General features: G+C 41.7%; 1 protein-coding gene across 2 annotated transcripts in view; it reads right to left on the reverse strand.

The window, feature by feature from the left end:
• Positions 1–15,926, reverse strand: part of ARID5B (AT-rich interaction domain 5B) — a 192,244-nt gene that overhangs the window by 16,317 nt on the left and 160,001 nt on the right. For both annotated transcript variants that reach the window (XM_082640341.1, XM_082640342.1), the window contains one exon: positions 10,393–10,490. In XM_082640341.1, the coding sequence (XP_082496467.1) occupies positions 10,393–10,490 (98 nt within the window). The remainder of the gene's footprint in view (positions 1–10,392; positions 10,491–15,926) is intronic.

Raw genomic sequence — 15,926 nt, forward strand, 5'->3', positions numbered from 1 at the left:
CATTTCAAGAATAATAGACAAATACAACTACAGTGTTTTCAACGTGATGTGCACCCCCAACATGAAGGGTCCATATGTAAAAGCACAAACAACTGTCGCATTCAAGTCCCACGTGAGACACCACACATCCCAGAGCTTCTGAAATGTTCAACAATTCCCCCAAACATGTATCACTTTGATCAAACTTTGTAATAACTTGCACAAAACCAAAATGTTCCAAGAGGTTTTCAGTGGAAGAGTTAAGGATATATTTTAATGGTAAACAATTACATTCTTCTGTCATCTGATACTTTTTTTTCCCTTTCTTTTTTGGAAACATGCTTTCTGAATTTTCAATAGTTCCTTTGTGAAGGCATCTGTTACTCACATAATTGAAAAGATGTTTGTGCAGTGGCATGCTTGAGAATACAGTTATTTAATCTTAATGATAAAGCCCTGAGGACAGAAAATCATAAGTAGAAACCTCTTGTTATTTATCAAAAAGAAAAAGGGCTAAGACACCTAATCTATTCTCAAATTTAAATTCAGGCTGGATGAAAACTATCAATAAAACATGGAACCTGAAAAGTTTCTTAAATACTATAGCAAGGTTCAAAGGGGGCTGGGTAGGGGAAGTGGGAAGAAAACAAAAATGAGACAATAAGGGAGCTCTCGACAAAGAAGAAACTGCTGTTTGGCAAGCCTTTTTTGGGTCAAACAAAGAACTTGCTGTAGTTTACAGCATGACATACACACTTGATTAGTTTGTGCCTGAGGGTGTTTTTACACTCAACAGTGTAAACTCCAACTTCTATTAATTACAACTTGCATTTAGAGGCAAATTTAAGAATTTTTAAATAGAGATTTTTCAAAGGCTGTTGTTTATTTTTTTTTAAACAGAAACCAGTTTTTCTACTCCAGGGCCTGGCTGGGGTTCTGTTTTCCTTTTTTAAAGTTTCTTGAAAAATCCAGGCATTGGAAAGTTATCAGAGCATTTTAGGCATGCTGAGTGATACAGAGGGAGGCTCTTGCTTATGAAATTACCTGACTGTCCTTTGGGGAGACATTCTTTACAGATGAGAAGCTGATCTGGGCATAGGGTGCTTACATCCACCCAATTCAGGTGCCTTATAAGAACAAGCCTGATGGGGTATCATTGGAAGAGCAGCAGCAATACCTTATTTAGTCTGCCTAAATCTCAACACTTTGTGTTAGATTTTGGGGGTTGCTGGTTGCTGATAAAGGCCAGGTGGCCTTCTGTGGGTGTGGGGAAAAGGGAGATGAGAGCGCCTGGGTGGCGGTATTACAGAAGCGTTACCAACAGAGTACCCGTTGGCCAGAGTCCCCATTACCAAGACAGTGTTTACAAAGGAGATGCAAGTCCATAGACTGGTCGACCCCACCATGGGTGAGGATGGGGCACGGTCTACCCATTGGACCTCAAGGCAAGAGACTGAACAGACACTGAGAGGATAAACTATAATACCTGCCTCTGCTGTATCCAATTTGGAAATTCAGCCTTAGACCTCTCCTGACTGCCCCTTCTACCAACTCATTCCCTACCTCTTTGTACACATTTCCTAGAGAAAGCTGTCCTTTTTGTTTGGATTTAATTTAATTCATTCAACCCCTAATTCTTGAGTCCCTGGTATGTTCACGACGCAGTACTGGGTGCACTGGTGAGTCTCAAGGGAAGCAATACCACAAGGTCCTTGCCCTCAAATATAATTTCTTTACTGTTTCTGAGTTCTACAACTGAATTATTTTAGGCAGTGTACGATGATCTATCTTAGGTTCTAACCTAATCTCTTTAAGGTCCAGTTCATAAATTGGTACAACCAACTACGGAGAACAGTATGGAGGTTCCTTAAAAAACTAAAAATAGAACTACCATATGATCCAGCAATCCCACTCCTGGGCACATACCCAGAGAAAACCATAATTCAAAAAGACACATGCAACCCAGTGTTCACTGCAGCACTATTTACAATAGTCAGGTCATGGAAGCAACCTAAATGCCCACGGACAGACGAATGGATAAAGAAGGCGTGGTACATATATACAATGGAATATTACTCAGCCATAATAAGGAACGAAATTGGGTCATTTTCAGAGATATGGATGGACCTAGAGACTTATACAGAATGAAGTCAGAAAAAGAAAAACAAATATCGTATATTAACGCATATATGTGGAATCCAGAAAAATGGTACGGATGAACGGGTTTGCAAGGCAGACATAGAGACACAGATGTAGAGAACAAACGTATGGACACCAGGGGGGGAAAGCGGGGGTTGGTGGTGGTGGTGGTGGTGGTGGGATGAATTGGGAGATTGGGATTGACATATATACACCAATATGTATAAAATAGATAACTAATAAGAACCTGCTTATAAAAAAATTAAATTCAAAAAAATAAACAAAAAATTAAAAAAAATAAAAAGAAAGCAAATTTTAGAAAAATTAAAAGAGAGGGTCACAGCACCTCCCAGTTCTAATGAGTTGGTAGCAGTGCCTACGGGTGCCATATTGAGAAGAATTGTGACGCTGAGCCTGGGTTCTCGGGAAGCAGCATCATGTTCCCTTAGCAGTCTCTGCCATGAATGTGGTAGCATGGGCACCTCCTCATTTTTTGCCAGCCCTATTCTTGGTAGACGTTCAAAAAACACCAACTGGCTCTTGAGGGCAGCAGCAAAGGAAAACGGCAGTCAATCAAATGGCCAATCAATCCTGCCCAAGAAAAACAAACTGGCCACCAATTTCAAAAGTAACCTTAGGCTCTGTTGATAGAGACTGACACTGCCCACATCCCAAGAAATACTATATGCCACATCTGGAATAGCTTTGGGTCTTCTAAGTGACACAAATGGGAGGCATTTACATGAGAGCAAGCCAAACTGGTGAAAGTCCATATATCGTGCTCTGAGGCTTGAATGAATGGATTAGGAAGACTTGAAGTGAGAGAGGAGCTTTGCCAAGTGTATGGAGGCCCATCACTGAGAAAAAAGAGCATGTGGAATGAGTCAGTCCCAAAAGGCAAGGCAGAGTCAATGGGAAGCCACAGGTATGCTGCTCAGTATGGGAAGAGTGTACAGATGAAGAGTGCCTTCAACAGTGGTGCTTCTCCGTTGCCTCCCCACTGCAGGGCGATTAAGCAGAGACTGGATTATAGCCCGACGCCAGAGACAGTTCAGTCCTCATGGAACACAGCAGCCCACAGGCGTGTTTAGTTTACATAAAATATTTTCAGAAATGTTGGAGCCAGTATTTGTAAGTTGGGTGATTTCACATAAAAATTATCTCCAGAACATGGAAGGTGTGGAAGCACCGAGACTGTGTCCTTCTAAGGCGGTAAGTGTCGCTGATCCCACTGGGCCTCTCTCTCGCCCGGCTGTGGGTTTTGCACTTTCCAGCCTGGCCACACCTGTGCTCACCCATGCTACCTGCCCCCTTCAACATCTGAGTTTGTGACCGCTGGTATGGAGCGCTGCTTCTCCAGTGACCTGGTGAGAGGGACCAGTTTCCTAAATTTCCCGTCTGTTGCTGACTGATACTTTTGTAAAATACCATAAAAAGGAATTAACAGGAAAATGAGAAATTTTAAAAGACATACAAAATGCAAGCCCCCATTTAAAAAAAATTCAACAGACAAAAAATTATTCTGGCAAACTGCCATGTAAGTGTATCAGTGGTTATGCATAGCTGCCCCATTCACAGAGCACAGATGGGCCAGAAGAGCCTCACTTGAGTAACACTGGTCGAGAGGATTGCTAAAGGATCCCTGAAGTCTGTGTATCCTGCCTGTGGCCTCCTGAGCTGTGTACTGATTAACTCCAAGGATGTCAAAATGAGCAGGAATGCACCAAGTCTTGTGCTGGACATGAACAGAGCTGTGGCTCACCTTACTTCCCCTTGGCTTCCCCCAGTATGACTGGCTGAGTCCCTTAGAACCTGATGTATGTTTGGCATTTACCTTACAGCACATACTTATTTAAAACGTGAACCTCTCACACACTGCCTTCCACCTTCAGAGAATAAAGGGCCAAAGCTCCATCTGACTATCACTGGGGTTCCGCCCAAATGCATGGGGCTTGGGTGCAGCTCACCCCAAGTCACTGCCCAGGAAAACGCCTCAGCCAGGCGGCATGACAGTCTCACCCCAGGAATGCTTCTGGGAAAAGCAAGAGGGTAGACTTTGAAATTGGGCATTAAGTACATAAGAAGATGAGGCATAATTGTTCATTTCCCCCACAAACAAATACATTTGTTTATGATTTTCTAAATACTCAGAAAAGCACATCATAAAGTACTTTTGCCTTAATGCTCCTTTTAAAATCCCTAGTAACAATTTCATGTGCTCCACAGACACAGACCATGTAATTTATTAAGGAAAATTAAAACCAGTAATCTGGTATTCTGTGTAACGATTTTTTCCCCCTTGCATGTGCTTAAAAAACATTACAAAAAAAAAAAGAAAACAAATCTGCACGTGAAAACAGTCTTTAAAGTGAATTACTATTCCAGAAAATCAAGCTAAGAGAATTCCACTAAAGTAACCATTTTCCTTTTTTGTTCCTTTACTGATAAAGTTATTTGGGGCATCTTCAACGAAGAGTTGAACGAGAAAGAAAATGTTCCACTGAGAAGTGTCCTGCACAGAAGGAGGTGGGCATTTTTCTTTGCATTATAATCTACAGTAACTTTATCTATAAATCCTGAATAAGAAGTGTCCAGAATAACCACACTTCATAAGCTTTGCTGAGTTGGAGACATCTACATAGCAACAGTCTTTCGATGGGGAAACGTTAATGCTTTTTATATTGGTGATCATCTGTAACATGAGCAATTAAGTACAGTACTAATGGACTGTGGCCAGGAGCCTGGTACTAATATTAAAAACTGACAGAGATGAATAGGTTTGGAAGCAAAACCAGGCTGACAAAGACATTTTATGAAGTGCTTGGACCTATTTGATTTAAACCAATCAGAGGCAAGTTTGGACCAGTCAGGCCTTCAGCGACAATGATGCATTCACAGGCATTGTACCTACCATTCCTGCTATGCCTTAAATAAAAACAACATTGATTCTTTTCAACAATCTGCACTTTCATTATTACATTCATTAATAAATCAAAAGTGCCCAACTAATATACAAGTAACATTTACTGAGGGAACCGGCTACTTTTTTCTTGTTGAAAAATGAAAACATTTACTGGAAGCACGAACCACACTGCATGAAAAATAAATCAGTGGATAATGCATAGTAGATCACTCATTGCTTCTTCATCTTCTAGGAAAGCAAAGCTGGTGGTAGGGAAATAGGAAAAGGAGCCAGTCTCTGTATTAGAGTGAAAACAAGAGCCCAGGTGAACCGGCAGCAGAGGGGGAACTCCAATCATTCTCATCTGGTTTGGAAGGCTTTAAACATTTCCAAGGGCATCTCCAGACTAGATGTTTGCTCACAAAATCCTGACCCTTTAAAACTCCCTGAACCTTCTGGAAGACAATGGCCCTTCACCAATCTAGTCATCCCTGTTTTAATTGTGTTAGCACAGCCTATAACTAGCAAGAATGAATGAAATCTGCCAAAATCACTCAACACAGTTGTAGTCAAGAGCTTCAGCCTTTTCTTTGACCAAAGCATAACTGGTTCAAGTCCCTGGACAGATCTGAGTGTATACTCTTCCCTTCTTTGGTAGAACCATCAAAGAGAAGTAAGACCTCTAGCAGAGTAATTCCCAGACATTTCTCCCCACCACAACACACAGGAGTATGGGTGACTCCTTTAGAGCGTGGTTCAAATGAGTGAGGGTGGCATTACGGTAAGTAGAGTCTGATTTCTTTAAAAAAATACCAATATTTGCAGATGATTGATTTAACTATTATAGATTACTAATTATTCATGACATCCCTTGTATCTGACCACAACAATGCAAGAGGGACTTAGATGGCAAAAGGAAATGCCTACTGTAAAACTCTTAGAGGAAAACACAGGCAGAACACTCTTTGACATAAATTGCAGCAATGTCTTTTTGGATCCACCTCCTAGAGTAATGAAAATAAAAACAAAAATAAACAAATGGGACCTGATTAAACTTAAAAGCTTTTGCACAGCAAAAGGTTTCCATAAGCAAAATGAAAAGACAACCCTCAGAGTGGGAGAAAATATTTGCAAATGATGTGACGGACAAGGGATTAATCTCCAAAATATACAAACAGCTCATGCAGCTCTGTATCAAAACAAAAACAAAAACAACCCAATCAAAAAACAGGCAAAAGACCTAAATAGACATTTCTCCAAAGAAGACATACAGGTGGCCAAAAAGCACATGACAAGATGCTCAACATCTCTAATCATTAGAGAAATGCAAATCAACACTACAATGAGGTATCACCTCACACCAGTCAGAATGGCCATCATCAAAAAATCTACAAACAGTAAATGCTGGAGAGGGTGTGGAGTAAAGGAAACCCTCTTGCACTGTTGGTGGGAATGTAAATTGATACAGCCACTATGGAGAACAGTATGAAGGTTCCTTAAAAAAACTAAAACAGGGCTTCCCTGGTGGCGCAGTGGTTGAGAGTCCGCCTGCCGATGCTGGGGACACGGGTTCATGCCCTGGTCTGGGAGGATCCCACATGCCACGGAGCAACTAAGCCCATGAGCCACAACTACTGAGTCTGCACTCTAGGGCCCGCGAGCCTCAACTACTGAGCCCATGTGCCACAACTAATGAAGCCTGCATGCCTAGAACCTGTGCTCCGCAACAAGAGAAGCCACCGCAAAGAGAAGCCTGAGCACCTCAACAAAGAGTAGCCCCCACTTACTGCAATTAGAGGAAGCCCACGCACAGCAACAAAGACCCAAAGCAGCCAAAAAAAAAAACTTATTAATTAATTAATTTAAAAAATACAGCCTCTTAAAAAAAAAAAGATACATGCACCCCAATATTCACTGCAGCACTATTTACAATAGCCAAGACATGGAAGCAACCTAAATTTCCATTGACAGAGGAATGGATAAAGAAAATGTGGTACATATGTACAATGGAATATTACTCAGCCATAAAGAAGGATGAAAAAATACCATCTGCAGCAACATGGATGGACCTAGAGATTGTCATACTAAGTGAAGTAAGTCAGAGAAAGACAAATATTATATGATATCACCCATATGTGGGATCTAGTTTTAAAAAATTATAAAAATGCACTTATTTTACCATACAGAAACAGACTTACAGATATCAAAAACAATTTATGGTTACCAAAGGGGAAATACAGTGGGGAGGGATAAATCAGGAGCTTGGGATTAACGTACACACACTACTATACATAAGATAGATAACCAACAAGCACCCACTGTATAGCACAGGGAACTCTACTCAATGCTCTACAATGGCCTATATGGGAAAAGAATCTGAAAAAGAATGGAAACATGTATATCTATAACTGAATCACTTAGTTGTACACCTGAAACAAACAACACTGTAAATCCACTATACTCCACTGTAAAATAAAAATTAAATTAAAAAAAAAGAAAGGAAATGCAAATGCCAAGAATGGGTTAAGGACCGTGCTAATCACCCCGGAACAGCTGTGCTCCAACCTGGGTTTCAGGTTCTGTGCAGGGATTTCTATGTTGGGGGCCCCATGGGGCGCCCACAGCTAACTGCTGTCTCTCAACTCCAAATCCACTCTTCTGTGCTCTGCTTGGTGATGCTGGGACTGGGACAACATAAATTACATGTCTCTCTTGTCAGCTGTCTTCCTATTGGGGTTATGCAAATGGGGCCCTAGCAGGCCAGGGGAAGAGAGGAGGGACCACCTTCCCTTTTGCTTGCTGTTCATTTCAGTGCCAAGCCAACAATGACGTAGCAGCAGCAGTTGGTTCTTTCAACAATCCCTGAGTAGTTTCAGTGCGTTTCCTCTGAGGTCTGGCCCCAGCCACAGAGCATGCCTCTTTAGGTCTGCGCCCAGCTCCACGGTGCCTCTCCTTTGAGCCCCTGAAGGACCAGTACTGGCTGGGTGCCTCTACCTATCAGGGATCTGAACCCCAGTTTGGTGAGGTCCACTCTCCAAACTTCTGGGTGGTGATAACCTACCTTCTTTTCTCTATTCCTTCAACCCTAGGAAACCTATAGTTACTGCCTCCAGATTAGTGGACTGCTTCACACAGACGCTTGTTAAGCAGTTCCCTACAGTAAATTCTCTTTGTTGAATACTTAGTGTGGGTTTTTATTTTCCTTCCTGGATCCTGACTGATACACTGACCAAACAAATTCTAGATTTGGAGGAGTAACCGACATAGCTTTTCAAAAAATGTATTCCAGTGGGAGACTAAACCTTTATGAAGTCTGTTCCCAAGAATGAGAGAAGAAAAATCTCTAAAAATCTTTAATAATGTTTTTAGTTGCTAAAGTTGGAGGTATCTCTATTAGAATTTTCCATTTTGAGTGACTGAAGGCATGTGGGATTCTGCTACTCCAGGAAGAGGTAAATCATAAAACAAAAGTACACAACCTTCAAAAGAACATATCTTGGCATTTCATTTAAGATTGAAGCTATTTTTATCCACACAACTGCTTGAGTAAATTAAACACACAGCCACACACACACACGCACACACACACACACACACGTACCTAGTACTATGAAATCCAATCCTTTTTCTATGCCAAACCTTATCTGTTTTTTGACCATGTGATGCTTTCTAATACATTTGATTAATTTTTCACTCTAACTAGGTGAGCCAGCTCCCAGCTGAGATAACACTCCTTTTTCAAATTTTAATTGCTATCTGGTCCTTTAAGTGTGATGGTTCACACGTTGGGGAGGTTGGCACATGGAGCTAAGGGAGGTTCACTACCTGAAAGTAGAGACAGTGTTGCTAATGAAAATGCTTTGATTAAAGCCTTGACTCATAATCCAAACAAGATGACTGTGGTGCCTCAGACACTACAGAACACTCACCCCAGGTACCAGTGCCTGTCGTACTAGAACTTCACTGCTGTAAGGGTTACGTACAGTGGGTGCGGGCTTTTGTATTAAATACTGTGAGAAATAATACTCACACTTTAAAAATTCGCGCAGTGTACTGCAAACAATGCTTTGAAAAGTAATAATTTGAATTCCTGTTATCAATTTTTAAAAAATCCTTCTGGATTATAACACTGTCAAGTAAGGCAATCTCTTGGGAATACTTTGTGGGAATTTTTCGTAGGGTACTAAACCCAACTCAGTTTTCTGTGATTATACCTATAAAAACATTCCAAGTTTCACTGAATGGCCATACTAAAAGAGGCTCTGTGTTACGTGCAATGCAGATAAAAATATAACTGGACTCAAAAGAAATATGACTAAGAGTTGATGTGTGAGGTGACATTATCTGAAGATGCATTTGTATGATCCAAAGATGGGTGTTAAGCAAGTGGGTTGAAGTTGGAATGGTAACTGACTATGTGAAGAGCAACCATCAAATTTAGCACTTGTGTTTTATTTTTCAAAGGAGCAAGCTAACTGGCCCGTTTGCTCCGCTGACCGTGTCTTGACTTCATTCCATCCATGGCCATCATTAAAACACACACAGACACACAGACACCTCTACTTGGATCTCACAAGCTCTGAATTTGAAACCATGAAGCCAAGTCGGTCAACACTACTGCAGGGAAACGCCAGTGATAAGGAAGCTGTTATGACCTAAAGAGATTAAGTAGGCGCTGGAAGTACAGAGCAAGGATAACGCGTGATTTATGCTAACTGGTCCCCAGCACTGTGGGTAACACAGTCCTAATGCAAAGGGGAAAAATTCCTGAGGATACAACCCTCACAGGAGGCCAATTTGGCATTATTTCTTGTTTGCATTATCATCACCTTTCTGAGAGAAGCTGAAATTATTAGAAAACCAAACCACACAGAGCTTGGCAAGAAAGGATTTCCTGGGTCAAAAGCATTAGAAGAAAAACACCAAGATGGGAAAAAACAATGGATCTTATCTGGGACCACTTTACAGTCAACATGAATACTTTTCAATATTAATGCAGTTACATGGCAACCTCATAGTAACACCACAGACCCCAGAAGCTCAAAGTTTTCCAGAAGCTGAAAGTTCTCACAGTAAATAAACCTACAGAGTACACAGAACATATTGAATAATGTATGCTTGGTGGGGGGTGGGTAAGGGGTAAGTGTTATCAGGCAGGTGGTCACAGGATAAAACCAAACTAAAGGAACTTCATCTAATTTCATCCCTCATAACCAGAGAAAGCCATGTTCCCTAAAAATCACAAGGCAGGATGCAAAGTAAAGTGCCAGAGGGATATTTTCTGTTTCCTAAAAGGTCTTATGCTTGACCAATTAACTTCCAATTAACACACTTTTAATTAATCAATGACTTTCCAAGAAAGGGCGCCTTACCTTTCATAATGTCTGCGGGTACAAGTGGCGGCACTGGTGCTCCCAGGATTACCGCCTAATTCATCATAAATATGTTTCCATTGACGGCGGGCTGTTATCTGAAAAAAGTGGCAATGAGAAATTTAATCTTGCATCATAAGAGATTCACAGTGCCAGGATTCAATACATACGCAACAGTCAGAAGAGAACGGTCTATTCTGGAAACCCAGAAACAGAGAAGTCCAAATGAATACATGGGAGACTTACGGGCTTATAGTAAGATCTCACTTTTAGCATTTTTCTTTACAGTAAAAATGGAATTCTGCTTTGGGCTCTATATTTTGTCACCCTTAGCGCATTTTTATCTGAGGCATCTCCCTGGATATTCATTTGGTATTTGCCCCCAAGGTCCCAAACTTATACTCTGTTCCTTTATGTCATGTGATAAAACATCAAAATAAAATAAGGTTTCAGCTAAAATATATCTTAGTGTACCAGTTTAAATGAATTAGAATTAACATTACTTGCTTAAGGGATATGGTAATGGGTGGCTGAGTACACAGGTAAAGACAGAGTTTTCATAAAACATGCTTTTGTATTTTCTGGTTTTCAACTATTGTGATGTGTTGCCTACTTTAAAGACTAAAAATAAAATTCCTACACAAATTAATTAAAATGATCAAGTTGGTTATGAAATTTATAGTCATCTCAGGCTGTATTTTTATGCCAGCTCCTCTAACCATCAGAACAAAACCAAAATCTGAAACTGTCTATGTCACAAGCTGTTTATTTTTCTTCACTTAGGTCAGGAAAATGGGATATCCATCAAATCCTATGAAAATTAACATATTCCAAAGTTAAAATAACAAACAGCTTGCAACATACCGAAAGGCATACTATGGTCTTTTTTTTTCTTTAATTTTATTTTTATATATAAATTAAGATTTTACAAAATAACAGGTGCATGATCTAGCAAATGATTAATTTGGGGAAACCACGTCATTTACTACATCTGAGCAATCTAGTGTTTCCTTGAAACTGGTAAGACCGAGCAAGTTCTGAGATCTTTGTGAACGTTTCTAAACAGGGCTCCAGGAAAACTCTGTTAGTGGAATGTGCAGGGGGCAGGGCGTGGCAGAGGTGCCAGTGGCATTTAAACAATCAGAACAGGAGGCTTCTTTTGAAAAACACCCGCAGAGCTGCCAGCGGAGTTCACTTAGGGGCTAGAGGCAGCAATGCGTGAAAAAAAATCTCAGCATGCATCCAGGGGCTCTGTGATTGCGATCTAAGGAGGAGAAGGGTGGTTAAATATCATAGGGTAAATGGCACCCTTTCCATTTCAAATAAAGAGAACCCCTTCATTTCCATAAACCCTTCTTCACAGACCCAAGTAGGACCTCCAGACAATGTGAGTTTTGCATTGTTCACTTTCCCATGAAACATTCTTTTTTTTTTTTTTTTTTTTTTTTGCTGTACGCGGGCCTCTCACTGTTGTGGCCTCTCCCGTTGCGGAGCACAGGCTCCGGACGCACAGGCTCAGCGGCCATGGCTCACGGGCCCAGCCGCTCCGCGGCATATGGGATCCTCCCAGACCGGGGCACGAACCCGTATCCCCTGCATCGGCAGGCGGACTCTCAACCACTGCGCCACCAGGGAGGCCCCCATGAAACATTCTTGAACCAGTTTGTTTCAATAGCTCTTGTTAGCCTGAGCCACCTCTTAGATCTGCTAGTAGGTATAACTAAAAATCCTCCTGTATGTGTAGCTTGGTTTAGATGATAATAATAAATGTTTTGTCAAGCCCCTTTAAAAGTACTCAAAATACATATTTTGGTAATTATTTTATATTTAGTTACAATCTCCCTCCAACCTTTTAAATATTGCAGTTTCAGGCTGATCCATTCTAGACCTGTGTATCACAGAAGAATAAACAGATTCCCCTTCTTCCAAGTATCTACCTTATTCCTCAAAGCCCTTAGAATACTGAGTCCCTTGAAACAAATCTCCATATTCCCTTCCCTCAGGTGAGGTGTGAGCCCTGGAAAATAGCCCATGTGTGTTCCTGCAATCACTTCAGAAAGAAACCATCACTCGTCATTCTTGTTATCTCTTGTGTACACTGTATTTTATATTTTGTAAAGAGTTTTCATATCCATGATACCATTTAATCCTCCTATCAGCCTGTGAGGCAGATTATAGGAATCTCATTCACAAAGGAAACAAGTCTCAGAGCGGTTGCACGACTTCCCTAAGGACACACAGCAGCAGAGTGGGAATGCCAGGACTCATACCGATGTCTTATGGTCCCAAGAGCAGACTTTTTTCCACGACATCAAAGCAGCCTCCATATCAGAAAGACCTGATGAACAGTGTAGCAGGGTGACAATATAGAACTCCAGGGGCCTTTTGCTTCGAAGGAAGGAGATAACTGTGGGACCCATAGCTTCTGCTACAAGTTCTCAAATTCTCACTAGTGGGAAAATAGCATCGCTACGAGGTCAGCAAGAATATAAGTGGGTGGGTTGGGTTACCAGTGCTCTGAGATTTTACTCTCTTAAAGTAAAACCATTAAAACTGTGGTTCCTGCCACCCTGCCCACTTGTGTCTCTAGTTAGAACATAGGTTCACCATTAAATCACAGATAGGTCCCAATTATACCAGAATCCATCCATTCACTCACCAAACATTTATTGAATATCTCCCATTTGTTGGGTACTGTGCTAGCAGCTGGGTGGCGACAGTAAAAGCCCAACACCCAAGATGACTGCATCCTAGTGGCAGATCCCCCAAAATAAACAAATGACCAAATATATAAACAAAGTACTACTGACTGTGAAAAACATAATGAACAAGAGGCCACCGCTGACAGGGATATGTGTGGAAACTGGCCGTGTTCCCTACCCACAACCCATCATCCAGACTAGGGGATGCCCTGTTAATAAACACATGCCTATGACAGAAATGACAAAACTTCTTTGAGAATAAATAATGAATTATCAAAAGGAAAAACCAAAAATCTTCCTCACGCTAGGATTGAAACTGTGGCAGCGGGAAGCCAGCATCAGTCACCACTTGGCATTAATAAACCATAGGCAGCTGGCTAGGGGTCTGTGTTAGCCCCCCGCTAGCAGGTTCTGGTCTTTCAATACCGTTTTTACCAGTGGAGAAAAGACAAGGGCTGGGCCTTCAAGGAAGTGGGTTCTCAACTGTTTACTGAGCTTCCACTGGCCAGCCTGGATGAATCAGGCCATTTTGAGATATTTTCTTTCCACAGGAAAGTCATAAAATGTGCTCTTTCCAACTGCTAAATGCTTTTAAGTACACAGTTCTCCTGGGTATACATCTCTTATTTTTTGTGCCCAGATGCGCTTTCAGTTCAAACGCTGACCATAGGCTCTACAGCAAGAAACGTCTAAATCCTCGCCTTGTCCAAACCTACAGGGGGTCTCAGAGCCCTACGAGGAGAGAGAGGAGGACGCAGCTGGGACAGCTCCTGGGCATCCTGCCCCCACCTGTGTACATCTGCCTTCTGTACTAATAGGCTTTCGTCGTGCCTAGGCATGCACTGGCTTTGGGTTTTTATTCTGTTGTCCTCTCTGGGTGTGTGTAAGCTTTAAACCCAGTCTCAGGCAGAAGCAATGTCTGCCTCCTGGTATCTGGCCCCCAGCCCCATTTAGCTGGAAAGTTTGATCTAGCCATGGGGTTAGCTTGGTCAACTCTCTCATAAAGCCTCAGGCTTCCTGGACATGTTCACGTTTCAACCTGACCTTCTATTATTTTAGGTTTTTAAGGATACAAAGAACTCTGGCTGTCTGTTTCCTAAAGAAAATTCATCCAAGCAGTTACTTCTCTTGGATTCCTGACATCAACACATCTGTTGCTGTTTACCATTCTAGGACACTACCAGGTACAGAGGCTCCGAGGCGGGAGGGAGGGAGGAGGGTTGAGGGTGGGGTGACAGCATGAAAAGAAAGAGACGTCACCGCTTTTAAGGGTTCACAATCTAGCAGGATTCATAATGCCATACAATTAACCATAAAGCAAGACGGAAAACTGAGAGGACCACACCCAGGTAGAGTAAACCAATCTAGGTGCATATGAAACTTAATCTCACTTTGAAGACACTTGATAGTCACTTCTTTCCCTAGTGTGGATAAGACCCAAGGAGCTCTGTGAAAAGCACTCTACACCTATCATGTTCATGAAGTTTTCACTGCTTATGAATACAGTCACCCCTCTGCATCCACAGACCCCTGCAGATACCAAAATTTGTGGACGCCTAAGTCCCATATAAAATTTGCATATAACCTGTGCACGTCCTTCTGTATACTTTAAATCATCTCCAGATTGGTTATGCTACTGAATACAACGTAAATGCTATGTAAATAGTTGCCGGTACTTGGCAAATTCAAGTTTTGCTTTCTGGAATTAAAAAAAAATTTTTTTCTGATCCAAGACTGGTTGAATTTTCGGATGTGGAACCCGCAGATACAGAGGGCAGACTGTACAGTGGTTTTCAAACTGCTTTTTAGAATTCAGGTGGTGTTTTAAAAGGTGGTGTGAAACTAACTCTCAACAATGCTAATCCCTGCCAAGAAAATGGGCCCAGTGAGTGGGAAAGGAATCTGTCCCTCCCATAATTTTATTTGATGAAAATAGTCTGTCACTTTAAAAAAAATGGGAAAACTATTTAACCCAAGACACAGTCTTGGAGGCTTTATTTTCCTACCTTTGAGGTCGCTAGGATGAAATAATTTTGGTATTTTTGTGGCCTGGTGAGGAAACAGTCATCAGAAATCTTTCAGGACAACAGTGCTTCCACTATTGTATTAATTGTAAGAAAGTGTAGGACGTTATGAAGTCAGAAGGAGAATCTGCCTGCGAGCCGTGTTGCCCCGGCTGCTGTGAGAAAGCCTTTTTCCTCAGGACACCTTGAGGGTGGACTGAATTCAAGGAAGATGACTTTTTTTTCCTGGTAGTACTCCAGGAACTGGAGCCTTTCAAAGCGATATGACATCATCTTTGGCCTCGAGAATTTTGAATTAAGCAAGAGGCTTTGTCTGTCCAGAGAACTAGGGTTAGATTCAGAGGATGCCTTGAAATGATGTCAAAGCCAGAATCTGATGTGAAAGCCTAATCCTTCCAGCAAGAAAACAAGTGACTTCTTCCAGTTGGGAAATAATGGTCCGGTCTCACCCATGGGGCGAGGCGGGGCTGTGAGCTGACATTCTTAGAAGGCAGCACTTGCATGGTCGTCTGCCTCTAGGATAAGATTTACTCAAGACCCATTTCCCGACTCAACCTCTCTCCAAGTATTGCCTCTGGCTTGCCATCAAATGTTTAGCCAAATGGAAATCACTTCAGTAAACCATCATCAACACGCTGCATCCTGGTAATACCCCAAGCTACTCTGCAAGCTTTAATTGCTTCACCAGACACTGAAGTGAAGACCTCCTTAGCTCATCAGCAAAAAAGTGACTCAGTTCTGCCTCTTCCACTGTAGGTGACCCAGACTCTCAAATGTTTGGAGAAACTGGATATATGACGGTTAAAGA

The sequence above is a fragment of the Mesoplodon mirus genome (genome assembly GCF_964341445.2).
Source record: "Mesoplodon mirus genome assembly, chromosome: 2".
Classification (NCBI taxonomy): domain Eukaryota; kingdom Metazoa; phylum Chordata; class Mammalia; order Artiodactyla; family Ziphiidae; genus Mesoplodon; species Mesoplodon mirus.